The 21,306-nt window shown below is 42.7% G+C and overlaps 1 protein-coding gene across 3 annotated transcripts in view; it reads left to right on the top strand.

The window, feature by feature from the left end:
- smurf2 (SMAD specific E3 ubiquitin protein ligase 2) overlaps positions 1–20,780 on the top strand; it is a 295,721-nt gene extending 274,941 nt beyond the window's left edge. For all 3 annotated transcript variants that reach the window (XM_072558839.1, XM_072558840.1, XM_072558838.1), the window contains 5 exons: positions 3,264–3,401; positions 11,555–11,675; positions 17,483–17,684; positions 17,947–18,022; positions 18,534–20,780. In XM_072558839.1, coding sequence (XP_072414940.1) covers positions 3,264–3,401; positions 11,555–11,675; positions 17,483–17,684; positions 17,947–18,022; positions 18,534–18,633 — 637 coding nt within the window. In that variant the 3' untranslated portion in view covers positions 18,634–20,780. The remainder of the gene's footprint in view (positions 1–3,263; positions 3,402–11,554; positions 11,676–17,482; positions 17,685–17,946; positions 18,023–18,533) is intronic.
- The last annotated feature ends 526 nt before the right edge of the window (positions 20,781–21,306 follow it).

Raw genomic sequence — 21,306 nt, 5'->3', positions numbered from 1 at the left:
ACATTAGACTTATTAAACCAAACCACTATGGCTCGATCAAAGCCCTAATTAAAATGGCGGACAGATCTGCTTCCAAATAATTCAAAAATAGTTGCCATGTCTTATCAAAATTTTCCGTTTTCTGGTGCATCATATTTGTAGGAACGTCCAAAGGAATGTGTTCCATAATTAACTTATGCCACCCCGATAGACCCGGGGGGTTCTCGGATACCCAGCACATCAGAACGTTCTTCCTCGCACAAGAAGTGAGGACACTAAAAACTTTCTCCCATGTACATCGAAGGGAGATAAATTTGGCAAATCCAGGAGAAGAGAAACCGGGTCCACCTTGTCTTCGGTCCCCAGGACCCCCTCTATTACTCCTGCCACAGTGCTCCAGTCTGTGGCACTGTGGCAGGACCACAAACAATGAGTGAGGGTACCCGTATTTATTTTACATTTGGGGCACATTGAAGACGCACCCTGCTTAAATTTTGCAAGACAACCTGGGGCCAGATGAGTCCTACGAAGAATCTTTAACTACACAGCATGGGTCCTATTACATATTGAAATCTTCCTCGCACTCTTACAAATATCCTCCCAAGTTTCAGGAGTGATCTCTAACCCCAACTCTCTCTCCCAGACCTCCCGTAATTGCTCAATGTCACCCGAGGAACCTCCCCCTTACAAACGATAGAGAGTATTCACTTGAAAGAGTGCTCTTGGCCTGAAGCACCCTCTTTTTCGTATCAGATCTGTAACACTCAGTTAGAAGTGTAGTCTCTTTTTGGATAAAATCTCTGATCTGAAAAAACAGAAGAGGTCCCTATTCGATAATCTATACTTACGAGTTATTTGATCAAACGACATCAATGTTTAATCTTCAAACAGGTCACCAAACGAGAGACTCTCTTATCCGCCCAGGACATAAACATGGGATCCGTTGTCCCTGGCCGGAAACCTGGCATACCAACTATGGGAGTATGGAAAGATGTTTTAGACATATTATCCTCCATCTGTCTCATTGCCCCCCATGCTTTGACAGTATTAATAACTATTGGATTGCAGCACTGTTTCAAAGCTATCCTCGTTTTGTCCAGAAACAGCTGGTTAATAAGAGGACACTTTGCCTGGGAGGCCTCAATGTCCAACCATATTGATACCGAGTCCTCATAGACCCAGTCGCTCTCAAAAGATAGAAGGGAGCTCAATTGATATATTCTGACATCTGGGAGATACACTCCTCCTGACCCCTGGGGTATTTGGAATTCCATAAGCTTGATAAGGGGCCAAATAAAAGAACTAAACCAAACATTTAATTTCTGAAATATTTGTCTAGGAAAAGACAAGGGCAGCATTTGCAGAGGGTATAATAAGCGAGGAAGAGTGTTCATTTTAAGAAGAGCAACTCGACCTAGCCATGATATTGGAAGGGCCCCCTGTCTTTGAAGGTCTTGTTTAATCTTGTCAAACAAATGAACAAAACTAGCCTTGAATAACTGATCAAAACTAGGGACAACTAAGGCCAAAATAAAGAGAGCCACCCTGTGCCCACTTCAATGTCCGGTATTCCCCAAGACTCCAGATTTTGAAAAATTGATCTTGTAACCTGAGAAAAAAACCAAATGAATTAATACACTTGATACCGTTAAGTACCCCGCTGCATGATCAGAGATGGCAATATTCTCAATTGAACAGGATACCACCAAATTTAAAGAAGCCACAGGAGTTAGGAAATAATCAATCCTTGTGTGGCATTTACGAGGATTGGAAAAGAATGTAAAATCTCTGCCCATGGGTATAAACATCTCCAAACGTGTACCAACCCCAGATCGCCTAACTGCGTAGATTGTGAAGAAAGCTTTGGGAGGGGGAGGAGGGGTGCACCTTTGGGCATTCTATCCAGCGCAGGAACCATAAGGCAATTAAAGCACCGCCCCCCCCCCCCCCCCAACTAATAATATTCCATGACGCTAAGGCCATCAGCTTAGTCGAGGAAATCAGTCAGAAATTTAAGAGGGTGAGCTGGAGGACAGTAGACATTCAAAATACCATATTCCTCATCATGTATAAGGGCCTTCAGAATAAAAAAACTGACCATAATCATCTTTAGCGCAATCTATTAAATTAAATGGGAGACCCTTCCGACGAGTATTGCCACTCCTCTGCCCCTCGTACTAAACGACGAGAAAAACCCACCCTACTGCAACTTCAAGTGTTCCAATCAACCTCTTCACTTCGCTTCCCGAGTCCTTCTAACTCCTCCTCGTGCTTTTGCAGCATGGTTGAGCTGGGCTCCACTTGATTACGAGTCTCTTCCCTCATCTCCTGGGTCAGCTGTCGGATGACTCAGAGTTCCTCCACAATGTTGTGCTGCACAGGGATTGCTTTCCCAGTTACAGGCTCTGGCCTGCCTGGTGTTTTTGAGTGTCCCAAGTGTTGAGACTTGGCCATTTGCTTCCCCTTAGTCATTCTCGCACACTCAAAAGGATTTAAACTGTTGTATTACCATTTAACAATATTTTTTTCCAAAAAACTAATGTGGGGAGGTGAAAAAATATAACTACTCTGGGTTGGGGTGCAGAGCTCTGCAAGGCTGATCTATTCACATCGCCACCATCTTGAATCCCCCCAATTTTATTTTGTTTAACTAATTTCCTGTTTATAACTTTTAAATTTTCATGTTTTTAAAAATACATTGTCTTTATTATTAAGTAGCATTTTCATTGTAACAGGATTAGAAATCTTTAGCAATCTGTCAGTTGAACCCTCTGTACTCTAGCTAATAGTAGCCTTGGAATGGACAGCATTTTTTGAATTGGGTTAGGTAATTCTAGTATGTTGTAAGATTATTTTTTCTTGTTTAAAAACTTCAAAGGCTGTTTGAGTTTCTGTATGAGTTTACAAAGTTTGAAAAATGAGGAGCAATGTTAATGGCATCTGTGTCTTGCAGTTTGAGCATCTTTATTCTGCAATGTTTTACAAGCGTTTGGCAAAATAATTCATTGGGACAAAACTTGCCACAAATCTTTTTCACTTAATTTGTCAATTTGTGTTCTGACTGACAATATTTATGGAGAACTGTTACCAAGACATGTACCATTACGAAAGTTGAAAAATAATGTATGTTAAGTATATACAGAAGAGTTTGATGCATTTTCCCTTGGCTGAAAATCTTGACCTCTTTATCAACTGATGATGCAGAACATGTACTAGATGTAAAACAACAGTAGTTTGAGGGCTGAAAAGTTTGTGATCAAGTGTTTTGTTTTTCTGCTATGCAGTGAAAATGACATCACCGGTGTCTTGGACCATACATTCTGTGTGGAGCACAATGCCTATGGAGAAATCATTCAACATGAACTAAAGCCAAATGGGAAAAGCATTCCTGTAACAGAGGAGACCAAGAAAGAATACGTTCGGTAAGAGAGACAGCAAGCACTTTACTGCTGTTTTATGATTCTACTTCATGAAACTTTAATCCAATTAGAAAATAGTCTGCAACAAAATAATTTGTAAGGGATTGGACTTCTTGGTTTATATTTGCATGGCTAGATGCAAGCTATGATTTACTGTGGTTTAACATAATGTAAACAACCTATATGTACCAGGAGACAGCCATCTTTGATGTGTAGTTGATTAGGGCTACATCAGTCAGTACCTGGGGATTTCACTGAGTCAACTGAACCCAATCTACATTTGTTGCAATTATTTCACTTCTGATTCATTTCTGCAACAATTTAGAACATAGTTCTGGTGTTGAAAAAGCATGAATAAACAGATTTTCTAAAATATCTGGAGATTAATGCAGTTTAATATTAGCCCCAAACAACAGAAAGGTTCAAACACATTGCTATGTAATAACCCATGTGCACTTTATCCGTGTTCACATTTTCATCCATTTCTTCTCATCTTTGCTTCTTAATTTTAACCTAGTGCTGTTTTCTGTCTTCTATCTTTTGAAATTGTTTTTGCATTTTTAAATTATGAAATAATAAATTAAGTATGGATTCTAAGGATTCAGTTTCTGTTTAGTGCATACTTTTATTCGTGAGTGAAGAATTGATTATGTGGAAGTTTATTTTTCCAAAATAACACTTAATTCATAAAATTTATAGAAACATATTACTTAATGTTACATGAGGCATAAAGCAAGTCAATTTCTTCTTAATGTTTAATGTTCACTACATCTTGAGCAGACAGCCTGAGGGGCTTTATCCAGTTTCTAGCCTCGCTATGTATTACATCTGAAAGGCCTTCAGTGGTGGCCTGACCCTTTTGTTCCTATTCTGCAGTTTTCCCAAGCATTAATGTGTCCCTCAGCACATAACCCTGGATCTTGCAATGTTGCAGTGTGCAGCCATGGAAGGCCAATTGGTTTTGAACATACCAAAGAGCATCTTTCATGGAGTTGATGGTCATCTAGCCACGATTGAATTTTATCTTCGCGAGTATGAACACTGACGAATTTTTTTCACACAGGAAAAAGACAATGTAGTCAAGGTGAATTCTGAGATACAGGCTTTTAGACGAAACGGAATTGAGGTTCATAAGGAGGAGCTGTTAACAATTCTGTAAAATGTGAAAATAGATAAGTTGCCTGGACCAGATGTGATTTATCCTAGGATTCTCTGCAAAGCTAGGGAGGAGATTGCAGAGCCTTTGGCTTTGATCTTTATGTCATCATTGCCTATAGGAATAGTGCCAGAAGACTGGAAGATAGCAAATGTTATCCCCTTGTTCAAGAAGGGGAGTAGAGACAACCCTGGTAATTACAGACCAGTGAGCCTTAAAGAGAGAGGATTTATAATCATCTAGAAAGGAATATGTTGATTAGGGATAGTCGACACAGTTTTGTGAAGGGTAGGTCATGTGTCAAAAACTTTATTGAGTTCTTTGAGAAGGTGACAAAACAGGTGGATGAGGGTAAACCAGTTGATGTAGTGTATATGGATGTCAGTAAAATGTTTGATAAGATTCCCCATGGTAGGCTATTGCAGAAAATATGGAGGCATGAAATTGAGAGTGATTTAGCAGTTTGGATCAGAAATTGACTAGCTGTAAGAAGACAAAGGGTTGTGGTTGATGGGAAATATTCATCCTGAAATTCAATTACTAGTGGTGTACTGCAGTGATCTGGGGCTACTGCTGTTTGTCATTTTTATAAATGATCTGGATGAGGGCATAGAAGAATAGTAAATTTGCAGATGACATTAAAGTCAATGGAGTTGTGGACAATGCGGAAGGATGTTGCAGGTTACACAGGGATGTATAAATTGCAGAGCTGGGCAGAGAAGTCGCAAATGGAGTTTAATGCGGAAAAGTGTGAGGTGAGTTACTTTGGAAGGAGTAACATGAATATAGAGTATTGGCTTAACGGTGAGATTTTTTGGAGTCATAGAATCCCTACAGGATCTTCAGCTCAAGTCCACACCAACCCTCTGAAGAGTAACCCACTGAGACCCATTCACCTACCCTATTATCCTATATTTACCCTTCTCTAATGCACCTAACCTACACATCCCTGAACACTGTGGGCAATTTAGCATGGTCAATTCACCTAACCTGCACATCTCAGGTAGTACTGAGGAAGTGGGGAGGCTACAGAAGGATCTAGACAGGTTGGGAGAGTGGTCCAGGAAATGGCTGATGGAATTTAACGTGAGCAAGTGCGAGGTCTTGCACTTTGGCAAAAAGAATATAGGAATGGACTACTTTCTAAATGGTGAGAAACTTAATAAAGCCAAAGCACAAAGGGATCTGGGAGTGCTAGTCGAGGATTCTCTAAAGGTAAACATGCAGGTTGAGTCTGTGATTAAGAAAGCGAATGCAATGTTGTCTCTTATCTCAAGAGGGTTGGAATATAAAAGCAGAGATGTACTACTAAGACTTTATAAAGCTCTGGTTAGGCCCCATTTGGAGTACTGTGTCCAGTTTTGGTCCCCACACCTCAGGAAGGACATACTGGCACTGGAACGTGTCCAGCGGAGATTCACACGGATGATCCCTGGAATGACAGGTCTAGCATATGAGGAACGGCTGAGGATACTGGGATTGTATTCGTTGGAGTTTAGAAGATTAAGGGGAGATCTAATAGAGACGTACAAAATAATACATGGCTTTGAAAAGGTGGATGCTAGAAAATTGTTTCTGTTAGGCGAGGAGACTAGGACCCGTGGACACAGCCTTAGAATTAGAGGGGGTCATTTCAGAATGGAAATGCGGAGACATTTCTTCAGCCAGAGAGTGGTGGGCCTGTGGAATTCATTGCCACGGAGTGCAGTGGAAGCCGGGACGCTAAATGTCTTCAAGGCCGAGATTGATAGGTTCTTGTTGTCTAGAGGAATTAAGGGCTACGGGGAGAACGCTGGCAAGTGGAGCTGAAATGCGCATCAGCCATGATTGAATGGCGGAGTGGACTCGATGGGCCGAATGGCCTTACTTCCACTCCTATGTCTTATGGTCTTATGGTCTTATGGTCTAAACCAGAGCACCCGGAGGAAACCCAGGCAGACAATGGGGTGATGTGCAAACTCCACACACACATTCGGCCGAGGCTGGAATCAAACCCGGGTCCCTGGCGCTGTGAGGCAGCAGTGCTAACCACTGAGCCACTGTGCTCAGAGAGATCTGTGTCAGTGTGCATAAATACCTGAAAGTTGCCACCCAGGTTGATAGAGTTGTTATGAAGGCTTTTGTTGGTAAAGGAATAGAGTTTCGGAGCCATGAGGTCATGTTGTAGTTATATAAAATTCTGATGCGGCTGCACTTGAAGTATTGCATACAGTTCTGGTTACTGCATTATAGGAAGGATGTGGAAGCATTGGAAAGGGTGCAGAGGAGATTTATCAGATCTGCCTGGTATGGAGGGAAGGTCGTATGAGGAAAGGCTGAGGGACTTGAGGCTGTTTTTGTTAGAGAGAAGGGTAAGAGACACAAGATGACCAGAGGATTAAATAGGGTGGACAGTTAAGAACCTTTTGCCTTGGATGGTGATAGCTAGCAGAGGGGACATAGCTTTAAATTGAGGGTTGATAGGTTTAGGACAGATGTCAGAGGTGGTTTCATTACTCAGTAGTAATTGCGTGGAATGCACTGCCTGCAACAGTAGTAGACTCACCAACTTTAAGGGCATTTAAGTGGTCATTGGATAAACATATGGATGATAATTGAATAATGCGATTTAGATGGGCTTCAGATTGGTTTCACAGGTCAGCGCAACATTGAGGGTCGAAGGGGCTGTACTGCGCAGTTATGTTCTATTTATCCCCGAGAACGGTCTGTAACACGCTGAACTATGTCATGGAGCAACTCAGGAATCAACCTTGACAAAACCACTGCATCTTTTATTTTCCACACCTTTGTCATGGGACATTCTGGAAATTTTTTCCCGCTGCAACTATCTGGAGGGCAATTTGCAGAGTCGGTGAAACTCCAGCAGACAGCATGGGTAGATAGGTGTAGCTAGAGAGTAAAGACCATTTGCCCGAAATGTCGATTTTCCTGCTCCTCGGATGCTGCCTGACCTGTACTTTTCCAGGATCTGGATTAGTGGTGCTGGAAGAGCACAGCAATTCAGGCAGCATCCGAGGAGCAGTAAAATCGACATTTCGGGCAAAAGCCCTTCATCAGGAATAAAGGCAGAAAGCCTGAACCGTGGAGAGATAAGCTAGAGGAGGGTGGGGGTGGGGAGAAAGTAGCATAGAATACAATAGGTGAGGGGGAGAGGGGATGAAGGTGATAGATCGGGGGCGGGGGGAGGGTGGAGTGGATAGGTGGAAAAGAAGATATAGGCAGGTAGGACAGGTCATGGGGACAGTGCTGAGCTGGAAGTTTGGAACTAGGGTGAGATGGGGGGAAGGGGAAATGAGGAAACTGTTGAAGTCCACATTGGTGCCCTGGGGTTGAAGTGTTCTGAGGAGGAAGATGAGGCGTTCTTCCTCCAGGCATCTGGTGGTGAGGGAGCGGCAGTGAAGAAGGCCCAGGACCTCCATGTCCTCGGCAGAGTGGGAGGGGGAGTTGAAATGTTGGGCCACGGGGCCGTGTGATTGATTGGTGTGGGTGTCCCGGAGATGTTCCCTAAAGCGCTCTGCTGGGAGGCGCCCAGTCTCCCCAATGTAGAGGAGACCGCATCGGGAGCAACGGATACAAAAAATGATATTAGTGGATGTGCAAGTAAAACTTTGGATGTGGAAGGCTCCTTTAGGGCCTTGGATGGAGGTGAGGGAGGAGGTGTGGGCGCAGGTTTTGCAGTTCCTGCAGTGACAGGGGAAGGTGCCAGGATGGGAGAGTGGGTTGTTTGGGGGCGTGGACCTGACCAGATAGTCGCGGAGGGAACGGTCTTGGCGGAAGGTGGAAAGGGGTGGGGAGGGAAATATATCCCTGGTGGTGGGGTCTGTTTGGAGGTGGCGGAAATGTCGGCGGATGATTTGGTTTATGCGAAGGTTGGTAGGGTGGAAGGTGAGCACCAGGGGTGTTCTGTCCTTGTTATGGTTGGAGGGGTGGGGTCTGAGGGCGGAGGTGCGGGATGTGGATGAGATGCGTTGGAGGGCATCTTTAACCACGTGGGAAGGGAAATTGTGGTCTCTAAAGAAGGAGGCCATCTGGTGTGTTCTGTAGTAGAAGTGGTCCTCCTGGGAGCAGATACGGCGGAGGTGGAGGAATTGGGAATACGGGATGACATTTTTGCAAGAGGTAGGATGGGAAGAGGTATAATCCAGGTAGCTGTGGGAGTCGGTGGGTTTTTAAAAAAAATCAGTGTCAAGTTGGTTGTCATTAATGGAGATGGAGAGGTCAAGGAAGGGGAGGGAGGTGTCAGAGATGGTCCAGGTAAATTTAAGGTCAGGGTGGAATGTGTTGGTGAAGTTGATGAATTACTCGACCTCCTCGCGGGAGTCCGAGGTGGCGCCAATGCAGTCATCAATGGAGCGGAGGAAGAGGTGGGGAGTGGCGCCAGTGTAATTACAGAAGATCGACTGTTCTACGTAGCTAACAAAGAGGCAGGCATAGCTGGGGCCCATACATGTGCCCATGGCTACCCCTTTGGTCTGGAGGAAGTGGGAGGATTCGAAGGAGAAATTGTTAAGGGTGAGGACCAGTTTGGCCAAACGAATGAGTGTGTCAGTGGAAGGTACTGTTGGGAACATCAGGAGAGGAAACAACGGAGGGCTTGGAGGCCCTGGTCATGGCGGATGGAGGTGTAGAGGGATTGGATATCCATGGTGAAGATGAGGCGTTGGGGTCTGGGGAAACGGAAGTCTTGGAGGAGGTGGAGGGCGTGGGTGGTGTCTTGAATGTATGTGGGGAGTTTCTGGACTAGGGCGGATAGGACAGTGTCGAGGTAGGTAGGGATGAATTCAGTGGGGCAGGAGCATGTTGAGACAATGGGTTGGCCAGGGTGGTCAGGCTCGTGGATCTTGGGAAGGAGGTAGAACCAGCCAGTGCGGGGTTCCCGGACTATGAGGTTGGAAGCTGTGGGTGGGAGATCTCCTGAGGTGATAAGGTTCTGTATGGTCTGAGAGATGATGGTTTGGTGATGGGGGGTGGGGTCATGGTCGAGGGGGCAGTAGGAAGAGGTGTCCTTGAGTTGGCATTTGGCTTCAACAGTGTAGAGGTCAGTATGCCAGACTACCACTGCGTCCCCTTTATCCGCTGGCTTGATGGTGAGGTTGGGATTGGAGCAGAGGGATTGGAGGGCTGCGCGTTGTGAGGGTGAGAGGTTGGAGTGGGGGAGGGGGGTAGACAGGTTGAGGCAGTTAATGTCCCAGCGGCAGTTGGAAATGAAGAGGTCGAGGGCAGGTAATAGGCTAGCGCGGGGTGTCCAGGTGGATGCAGTGTGTTGGAGGTGGGCGAAGGGGTCCTCGGAAGGTGGGCGGGAGTCCTGATTGTGAAAGTAAGCTCTGAGGCGGAGGCGGCAGAAGTGTTCGACGTCACGGCGTGTATTAAATTCATTGATGCGCGGACGGAGGGGGATGAAGGTGAGTCCTTTGCTGAGGACTGATCGTTCATCCTCAGTGAGGGGAAGGTCTGGAGGGATGGTGAAAACTTGGCAGGGCTGGGAGCTGGGATGTGGTGTGGGTGTGGAGCCAGTAACTGGAGTGGGTGTGAAGCACCTGTCTGATCTAAACTTTGGATTAGTGGTGCTGGAAGAGCACAGCAGTTCAGGCAGCATCCAACGAGCAGCGAAATCAACGTTTCGGGCAAAAGCCCTTCATCAGGATTAAAGGCAGTGAGCCTGAAGCATGGAGAGATAAGCTAGAGGAGGGTGGGGGTGGGGAGAGAGTAGCATAGAGTACAATGGGTGAGTGGGGGAGGAGATGAAGGTGATAGGTCAGGGAGGAGAGGGTGGAGTGTATAGGTGGAAAAGAAGATAGGCAGGTCGGACAAGTCAAGGAGACAGTAACTGAGCTGCAAGTTTGAAACTAGGATGAGGTGGGGGAAGGGGAAATGAGGAAGCTGTTGAAGTCCACATTGATGCCCTGGGGTTGAAGTGTTCCGAGGCGGAAGATGAGGCGTTCTTCTTCCAGGCGTCGGGTGGTGAGGGAGCGGCGGTGAAGGAGGCCCAGGACCTCCATGTCCTCGGCAGAGTGGGAGGGGGAGTTGAAATGTTGGGCCACAGGGCGGTTTGGTTGATTGGTGCGGGTGTCTCGGAGATGTTCCCTAAAGCGCTCTGCTAGGAGGCGCCCAGTCTCCCCAATGTAGAGGAGACCACATCGGGAGCAACGGATACAATAAATGATATTGGTGGATGTGCAGGTGAAACTTTGATGGATACAATAACTCCAGTATTTGATTTTCAGCATCTGCAGTCATTGTTTTTACCTTGATCTAAACTTTTGCCTAGTAAAGAACCAGTGTCTGTTTCGTCTGCTTTCTACCATCTGCTAGTATGATACAATATTTTTTATGGAATTATTGACTAATAATAATGATCAATCTCTATGAAATAATACATGATTTGAGGTCATCTGTCGCTCCCAAACATGTTACACATCTCATATGTCAGGTATTAAATCACAGCCGTGCCTGTTATTGTTATAATGGGCAAACATCAGCAAACATTCTTTGATTGTGAAAAATATACCCCAAAATTTCTGGAAATATTTATCTCTGATAGTATCTGTAGAGAATGAAAATGAATTAAATCTTTGTGACCGTACCTCATGCTTTTGGATCATTTGATTGTGATTAGGAGCAGGAGTCTGCACCTATCACAGGCCTGCTGTAGCAAATTCTAGAACTGTACTGTCTGGCTTATATCAACTCATTCAGCACTGGTCCGGACTTAAATTTGGTATCTTTAGGTCCATGTCACTCAGTTTTATATTAACTTTAGCTGTTTATACAGTGAACAAACTCATTTTTATGACCCATCGAGTGGCAAAGGCTAAAACACTGTTGCGGTTGCAGCAAGGACTTGCTGTTTTGCACTGATAGGAAAAGAGCTGCCAAAGGTGGAGTAAATCTGTTTGCAATTCAGCTAAGAGCCTAACCTTTCTACAAAGGTTACCACTTCAATTGCAACAGTAGAGTCCATGTGAAACACACTGACATGAAGTAATATTTCCTGTTGTAGGCTATACGTGAACTGGCGGTTTCTGCGAGGTATCGAAGCCCAGTTTCTTGCCTTGCAGAAAGGATTCAATGAGGTGATCCCACAGCATCTGCTGAAAACATTTGATGAGAAGGAGTTGGAAGTGAGTACCAAGTTTTTACCTAATTTAGTGAGGTAATAGTGTTTCCGACATGTATGTTCATCTCATTGTTCTGGAGGTGATTCAACCTTTTGTTTAAACTAAAAAAAAAGGAGCTGCTTGAAAATGGATTGATTTTTACATTTGGTGAAGTGGTGTACATCAGTAACTTCTTTGTATTTTTTTATATTGGTGTATGTAGGTCATAGGTTGAGGCATGCCTTTATAGATTCCAAACCTTGGTCATTTTAAATTATTCACCAAGTGTCACTAGTCTGTGCTGTCCCTGAAGCTGTTTACCAGCACTTTAACCAGTGACTAATTTTATCCATCCTTAATGGCCAGTAGTATTTGTGCATTCATCGTACTCAACCTACATTTTGTGATTTAAAATAATATAAACTGGGGTTGAAGATGTTTTTTATTTGTTCATGCGATTTGGGTGTTGCTTCCAGGCCAGCATTTATTACTCATTCCGAATTGCCCAGAAGGAAGTTCAGAGTAAACCATATTACTGTGGTCTGGAGTCACATGTCGGCCAGACCAGGTTTAGAAAGCCGAATTCCTGAACTGGAGGATATTAATGAACCAAATGGGTTTTTTATGGCAATTGACAATAGTTACATGGTCGATATTAGACTAGCATTTTATTCCAGTTTTTATTGAATTCAAATTTCAGCTGCTGCCATGGTGGGATTTGAACCCATATCCTCAGCACATTAGCCTGGGGCTCGCATTTGATCGGGTTGAACTCCATCTGCTATATCTCTGCCCAACTCTCCGATCTATGTATATTCTGCTGCATTCTCTGACAGTCCCCTTCACTATCTGATACTCCACCAGTCTTCGTGTCATCTGCAAACCTGCTAATCAGACCACCTATACCTTCCTCCAGATCATTTATGTATGTGACAAACAACTATGGTCCCAACACTGATCCCTGTGGAACACTATTGGTCACAGGTCTCCATTTTGAGAAATTCTCTTCCACTAGTACTACTGTCTCCTGCTGCCCAGCCAGTTCTCTATCCATCTAGCTAGTACACCCTGGACCCTATGCGACTACACTTTCTCCATCAGCCTACCATGGGGAACCTTATCAAACGCCTTATTGAAGTCCATGTATATGATATCTATAGCCCTTCCCACACCAATCAACTTTGTCACTTCCTCAAAGAATTCTATTAAGTTGATAAGATATGACCTTCCCTGCACAAAATCATGTTGTCTAGCCCATTTTCTTCCAATTGTAAATAGATCCTATCCCTTAGTATCTTCTCCAGCAACTTCCCTACCACTGATGTTCAGGCTCACTGGTCTATAATTACCTGGATTATCCCAGTTACCCTTTTTAAACAAGGGGACAACATTAGCAATTCTCCAGTCCTCCGGGACCTCACCCATGTTAAAGGATGCTGCAAAGATATCTGTTAAGGCCCCAGCTATTTCCTCTCTTGCTTCCCTCAGTTACGTGGGATAAATCCCATCCGGTCCTTAGGACTTATCCATCTTAATGCCTTTTAGAATACTCAACACTTCCTCCTTATGCCAACTTGACCTACAGTAATCAAACATCTATCCCTAACTGACACTAAGTACTCATTTAAGAATCTCACCCATTTTCTCTGACTCCACAAATAACTTTCCTCGTTTGTTCTTGAGTGGGCCAACCCTTTCTCTAATTACCCTTTTGCTCCTTTATATATGAATAAAAGGCTTTGGGATTTTCCTTAACCTTGTTTGCTAATGATATTTCATGACTCTTTTAGCCCTCTTAATTCCTCGTTTCAGATTGATCCGACTTTCCCAATATTTTTCCAAAACTTCGTCTGTTTTCAGTCGCCCAGACCTTACGTATGCTTCCTTTTTCCTCTTAGCTAGTCTCACAATTTCACCTGTCATCTATAATCTTACCATTTCTATCCCTCATTTTCATAGGGATATGTCTGTCCTGTGCTCTAACCAACCCCTCTTTAAAAGCCTCTCACATATCAAATGTGGATTTACCTTCAAACAGCTGGACCCAATCCACATTCCCCAGCTCCTGCCTAATTTTGCTATTGTTGGCCTTATCCCACTTTTGCACTCTTCCTTTAGGACCACTCTCCTCTTTATCCTTGAGTATTCTAAAACTTAGGGAATTGAGATCACTGTTCCCACAGCAATCCCCTTATGAAACTTCAGCCACCTGGCCGGGCTCATTCCCCAGCACCAGGTCCAGTTTAGCCCCTTCCTGAGTTGGACTATTTACATACTGCTGCAGAAAACCCACCTGGATGCTTCTTACAAATTCTGCTCCATCTAGACCTCGAACACTGAATCCCAGCCAATGTTGGGAAAATGAAATCTCCTATTACCACTACCATGTTGCTCCTCCAACTTTCCATAATCTGTTTACATACCTGTACCTCTGTCTCATGCTCACTGTTGGGGGGGGCCTGTAGTCCAGCCCCAACATTGTAACCGCACCCTTCCTATTTCTGAGCTCTGCCTTTTGCCTCACTGCTCGAGTCTTCCATAGTGCCCTCCCTCAGCACAACTGTGATATCCTCTCTGACCAGTAACGCAACTCCTCCACCCCTTTTACCTCTCTCTCCATCCTGCCTGAAGCATCAATATCCAGGGATATTTAATTGCCAATCAACATCTCTATGACTCTATGACTATGCCCTTCCCTCAACCAAGTCTCAGTAATAGTAATAAAATCATACTCCCAGGTACTAATCCAGGCCCCAATTTCATCTGCCTTACCTTCTACACTTCTCACATTAAAACAGATGCACCTCAGACCCATCTGGCCCTTTGTGTTCATAATCTACTCCCTGCCTTCTCTACCCCTTAGTCATGCTGACTTCAGTATCTAGTTCCTTACAGTTACTACCTCCTTACTGTCCATTAACCCCTTCATTTGGTTCCCATCCCCCTTCCACATTAGTTTAAATCCTCCCCAACAACATTAGCAAAAGCACCCACAAAGACCTTGGTTCCAGTCCAGTCCAGGTGTAGACCCGTACAATTTGTAATAGTTTCACCTCTCCCAGAACCAGTCCCAATGTCCCAGAAATTTGAATCCCTCCCTCCTGCACCATCTCTCAAGCCACACATTCATCCTGCTTATTCTTTCATTCTTACTCTGACTAGCACGTGGCACTGGTAGCAATCCTGAGATTGCTACCTCTGAGGTCCTACTTTTTAACTTGGCTCCTAACTCCCTCAATTCTGCTTGTAGGACCTCATCCCCTTTTTTACCTACGTCATTGGTGTCTATATGCACCACAACAGCTGGCTGTTCCCCCTCCCACTTCAGAATGTTCTGTAGCCAGTCTGAGACATTCCTGACCTGTGCACCTGGAAGGCAACATACCATCTGGAAGTCTTGTTTTCGACGACAAAACCGCCTATCAATTCTCCTTACAATTGAATCCCTTATTGCTATAGCCCTTCCACTCTTTCTGCTGCCCTTCTGTACAGTAGAGCCAGCCACAGGGCTATGAACTTGGCTACTACTGCCTTCCCCTGGTGAGCCATCTACCCCCAACAGTATCCAAAATGGTATACCTATTTTGGATGGAGATGACTGCAAGGGACACCTGCACTGTCTTCCTGCTCTTTCTCTGCCTTTTGGTCACCCATTCCCTTTCTCCATCAGCAAACCTAATCTGCGGTGTATCCAGTTTGCGAAACGTACTATCCACAACCAGCTCAGCATCGTGTATGCTCCAAAGTGAGTCCGTCCGCAGCTCCAGAGCCGTCATGCGGTCTAACAAGAGCTGCAGCTGCACACACTTCCTGCATGTGAAGGAGTCAGGGACATCATCAGCCACGTCCCTAACTCCCACACTGAGCAAGAGGAGCATAGTATGGGTCTGAGATCTCCTGCCATTTTTACTCTTAAGCTTAACTTTGTTTTCATTTATCTATTACTTGATATTGTAGTTAAACTGTTTTTTTTAATCAATTACACAACAAAAAATAAATAGAAAACCCTTACTTTATCAACGCACCACAGTTTTGTTTGCTTAGAGGACGACGACAAGTGGGAGACACGTATAGTGTCTCTAGTTCAGCCACTGCCGAAATATATCAGTTCACTCAGCTTCCCAGAGTGCAATTCGATCACTCCCACTGCTGGAGGCATTCATAAACTTTTGAGCGAAGAAATCTCTCCTCATCCCAGTTCTCTGACCTCTTAGTCTAAGATTTTGGCCCCATTTCTAGACTTTCAGATTGAGGAAAATGGCAGTGACACATACATTTCATTGTGAAAAATTTTAAATGACCAAGGTCTACGGAAACATTTTCACCACACAAGTAACAGGCAATGGTCATTACCAAAAAGCAAGAATCTAACCACGTCACTTGACATTCAAAATCTCTCACAATCAACATCCTACGGGTTATCAGTGAGCATAAACTGAACTGGACCAGCCGTTAAGTAATCAAGAGTGTGCTGCTGGAAAAGCACAGCAGGTCAGGCTGCAGCCGAGGAGGAGAATCGACGTTTCGCGCATAAGCCTTAATCAGGAATGGCTGTTGAAGGGCTTATGCCCGAAACATCGATTCTCCTGCTTCTTGGATGCTGCCTGACCTACTGTGCTTTTCCACCACCATACTCTTGACATCTGCAGTCCTCCCTTTCTCCCAGCCATTTAAGTACTCTGGAGATAAGAACAGATCAGAAACTGGGAATGCTACAGTGAGTAACTTACTTCATGTCTCATCAAAGCCTATCCCCAGTCTACAAAGCACAAGTCAGAAGTGTGATGGAATACTCATCACTGACACTCAAGAAGCTTGACACCATTTGAAATGAAGCATCCTACTTGATTGGCATCTCTTCCCCCATTTAACATTCTTACCCTCCACTGCAAATATATAATGGTAGCAGGGTGTGGCATTTATAAAATGTTCTGCAGTAACTCACCAAGGCTCCTTTGACAGCGCTTTCCAAACCTAAAGGGATAAGGGTAGAAGATGCGTGGAAGCAAGTTACAAGGTAATTTTAAGCATAGTTTCCTTCCTTGGAAGGGTATTGTTCTTTCACTGTCACTGGGGCAAAACCCTGGACTCCCTTCCTTTCCAACAGTACTATGGATGTTGATTGCCACAGTTTAGGGTAGCAGCTCACCATTATTTTTTCCAAGACCGTGTTGGCTATCTGAGCCAGCGAAATCCACCTCACCGGAACAAATTGTTTTAAAAATTCAATTTAATCTTTCTTCAGAACCCTATTTATGATGCCCTCTAGTGTTGATCATTGTACAGCTACTCCTACTAGAAGTTGTGTGTTCGGTAATTGCAGGGCAATCTTAGAACTTAAGTTGACAGTGTTGTCCTATGTAGCCTGCTCTAACAAGGTTGATGAGTCATACTGCTTGAGCAATTTAAGGCAGCTGACTCAGTAAGAGAATTGACATCCAAGGGAGAGGAAGAAACAAAAAGATCCAACAGCAGGTTTAAGGAAACAATCCTAAAATAAGAAAGAAGAGTTTCAATTTACATTGTTTCAGGGCATCCCAAAGAAACTATCAAAGTTTCTTGCAGACATAAAAACTATTTTAATAAAATGGAATATCAAAAGCTAAAGAAACGTCAAGAAAATTGTATAGTTCTTGGTATAGTCTGAATCATCATAAATTAATCTATTAAAGTTGTGTATAACTTTGAAGAAGCAAAAAAAATTTAAGTAGGTTCATTGAACTAAATGTAGTTACAGCATTTAACTTACATTGAGTAAGCAAGCAATGGTCTGGAGAAGGAAAAACTGTCTTCATGTGTTAATTTGGCATGCTTTTATTGACTCTTCCCAGCTAATTATCTGTGGACTTGGCAAGATCGATATTAACGACTGGAAATCAAACACTAGGTTAAAACACTGTACGCCAGATAGCAATATTGTTAAGTGGTTCTGGAAGGCAGTGGAGTCTTTTGATGAAGAAAGGCGAGCTCGATTGCTCCAGTTTGTGACAGGATCCTCTCGAGTGCCTCTGCAGGGTTTTAAAGCATTACAAGGTGAGTGTGATTTTTGAGGCTGTGTACAGTTATGTGTACTGTAATAAAACAAACAAAAGCATAAGCTTGATTATTTCTTTCCACCTGTGTACCAAAAGGACAGGGAGAAATGCGTACTATCGTTGTGACATTGGGTGAAAGAAGCCATTGATTTACAAGGCACAACATCTTTGGAGTTATATATTGTGAAACCAAACACTTGCTAAGATTACAAATCATTTTAAGAATATTGATATTTAAAACAGTCTTCGTATTACTGCAGGTGCAGCAGGTCCAAGGCTCTTCACCATTCACCAGATTGATGCCAGCACCAACAACCTCCCCAAAGCACATACCTGGTATGCAGTGGTTTTATTGTCTGTTAATATTTGCATTAGAATTCAAAAGAAACTAGAGAAGTGAAAACATTGATCATTTCTCCATTTTAATGGATTAATCTAACATAGTAAGATCATATCTTCTTGAGTTAGCCCATCCCATTCCATTTGTTCCAAACTTGGCAGGAATTCATTAAAGAAAAGATGGGATTGTCATGTATATGGAACCTGCCATTCATAATTTTCTGTCATCATGTAGCTCTTTCACTCTTGTTCCCTGGAGTGAACAGATTATAGTATTATGCATATGAGTGAATGTTATTGCATAATTTGTTTGGAGCTTTATATCTGTCCATTAAAGATTATGAATGCAGCCTAAGAATGTTACAGATAATAAAAGGAGTCCTGGGCGGGGGGAGAAAATGCACAGTCATGTCCAGAGACTTGAGAAACCGACTTGGAGACAATGTAGCTGCATGCATGATTTATAACCTGGATAGTAAAACCTATTTCTTGACTGTTTTCTTTCTAGCTTTAATAGAATTGACATTCCTCCCTACGAGAACTATGAAAAACTCTATGAGAAGCTGCTAACAGCCATTGAAGAGACTTGTGGGTTTGCTGTGGAATGATTGCTTTGTGCATCATGGGACTTCCGTACGCACCTGTCAGTGAGGGCTTTCTCCTGCCGAGGTTCCAGCAGTGCTTGGAATACACAGGATGTCTTTCCCTTACCTAGCGAGAGCACAGCAAGAGGAATTGGATGATTAGGGAATTTTGAGGAATTTGGTCACCTGGCGTTTGCCATGAGACTATCAGCTGCTAAACTAATATCTGGAAAATTACAAACTGCTAGCTTTTTATGATCTGACCAGTTAGCAGTATTCTTGATAGCATTTCTGACTTAAAAGACTACTACAACAATTTTGACATCTGTCTTAAGCCCATCTACTCCTTACTAATGGATAATACCCCGATGCATCATGATGTATACTGCAGCAATTGGTACAACAAAATTATTGTTGGGCTGACATGACTATACCATCATTGCACCTTTTTTCCTACTGGTCATTCATTTGGTAGTGAAGCTTCAAAATTATCAACAGTGCAGTAACTGAGTTGTTATAAAGTAAATATTCCAAATGAATTCTCAAATGGAAAATTGGCTTTTTTTTGTTTTCAGTGTTCTTCCTGGTGTGTTGCAGACTTGATCCTATGTCTGTTAGGCAAATAATTTTGTACAAAATCATTGCAGGAGAAACATTCCACTTTATTTCAGCAAACTCAGCCATAACCACTTTTCTCCAACCCCTCCCAAAAATGACAGGGAGGAATCTTTTTTATGAATTGCATATTACCAGCCAGCATTGCTAACTGGGAATTTTCTTTTGTTATTGCATCAGTTATATTACATGACAAGGGATAATTACTCCTTTATAGTATATTAAAAGCAACAACACTCTACAATGCGATGTTGGTTTATGCTCTCAGAACGTTTTCTAACATGAAGTGTGTTGAGTATATTCCATCTTTTATTAGTTATAGCTGGGCTGAGACAAACTTCATTGTATAGCCAACAATTATTAAAGCAAAAATTAAATATATAAATTAAAGAGAGTTGTCCTCGGTTATGCTTTTCTATCCATAGATGAATTATGACTTGTATATTAAATTGAGGCATCTCAAAATCCCACATTGACTTTTTTTATATAAAGAGTTTGAGATCATTTTTTTTTGTAATTTTAATGATAGGAAATGTTCTGCAGATCCTGTCCATTCACATGAGTTTTAATATATTTATAACCTGTCAAATAGTATTTCTGTACTGGGAGCACCTGTTGATACAGCAATCTTATTTTTTTTGCCCTGCACTGCTGCCTATCAATTGCAAGAGCATCATCCAGCAGTGAAGTGTCCTGCAGTGGTGCTTTGTACAGTCTTGGGTGAGGCATATATATAAATCTGAGGCTAATACTGTGACTATTACAACTTTTTAAGTTAATTATATCTTAACTTTTATTTTAAACCACTTTTTGCACATCTTATGACTTTAGTTCTGTTTGGTTTGTTGACCTTTCCCTCCCCTCTCCTACCCATCCTGAAAGGTTGACAGCTGACATCCCATGACCAGAACAAAGTCTTCAATGGACATTTACAGCTGTGTTCTTCTGATGAATGCCCAATGCACACGTGGTCTATTTTCATGATCTGTTCAAAACCATCCATAACACTACACCTAAGTTTATCAATAATGGATTTAAAATGGACTGCGTACTGAGAAGGAAAAGCTAAAATCAGCAATTAGAGTGTTGCTCTTGTAATAGACTGCATGCTTCATCATACAGCCGATAGCTCCTAGCATGCGCCCATGGCTTCACAGACTTGAAATATGCTGAATAAATGGAATAATATGTTATAGGAGCAGTTCACTGTATGTAACACTTATTGGTTAATAGAATATTGTCTACCAGTTGTTAAAATCTTTTTTTATATAGATGTAATTAGTTTACAATTAATCCCTTGGCTTTACTTCCCAGTTCTTAAAAACACCATATTTTTTTGTTTTTAGGTTTTTCTTATTTCCATTTTATTTTGTATTTATTACAGAGTGTTTTAGCGTTGTTAACACATTTGTATTTCACTCCCGCTGTTACATGGGCTTTAATAATTAAAAAAAAACAAAACTGTATGGAAAACAAAACTTTGCGTGTGTACCCATGCAGAATGAGCAATAAAGTGTATGCTGTTTGCACCCTCACAGCATAACCAGTTCAGTTTATATTTGCCTTCTGTCTGTTAACTGCTCAGCCGCTTCAAGTCAAAAAATCGATACTGAAAAAATGATATCCTGCTATAGTAGATCATAAAACTTAATTTTTCAATTGAATCCTTACCTACTGCGAATTTTAGATTATTATATAACTGCACTAATGTGAACTACTGAGTGGGAAAGGAGACCCAGGTTAAATCTAAGTTCCGTGCAGTGTTGATAAATCTCAGCCAATGTGGAATTCGAGGTTCCTGAGTTCTATTTTCAGTATCATTGATGGAGTTCCCACATTTGATCACTATCTACTGCTGGTAAGTAGACATCAACTAGATTTGCCTGCATATAACCCAAAAAGCTTTTCTTTTATTTTGCTTGTTTGTTTGTTTTCAAGGTATTTATCACTAATATACAGAAAAGACAGACGGCATGTTAAAATATTCTCAAATATGTTCAATCAAGGCTGACAACCCGAATATCAAGTTAAAACAGATTTGTGTTTGTTACGTCTGTATGCTTAAGCGCCACACCTCTGACC

Source organism: Chiloscyllium punctatum, chromosome 39 (assembly GCF_047496795.1).
Source record: "Chiloscyllium punctatum isolate Juve2018m chromosome 39, sChiPun1.3, whole genome shotgun sequence".
In the NCBI taxonomy this organism is placed as follows: Eukaryota; Metazoa; Chordata; class Chondrichthyes; order Orectolobiformes; family Hemiscylliidae; genus Chiloscyllium; species Chiloscyllium punctatum.
This window is presented reverse-complemented; position numbering and strand designations above follow the sequence as displayed.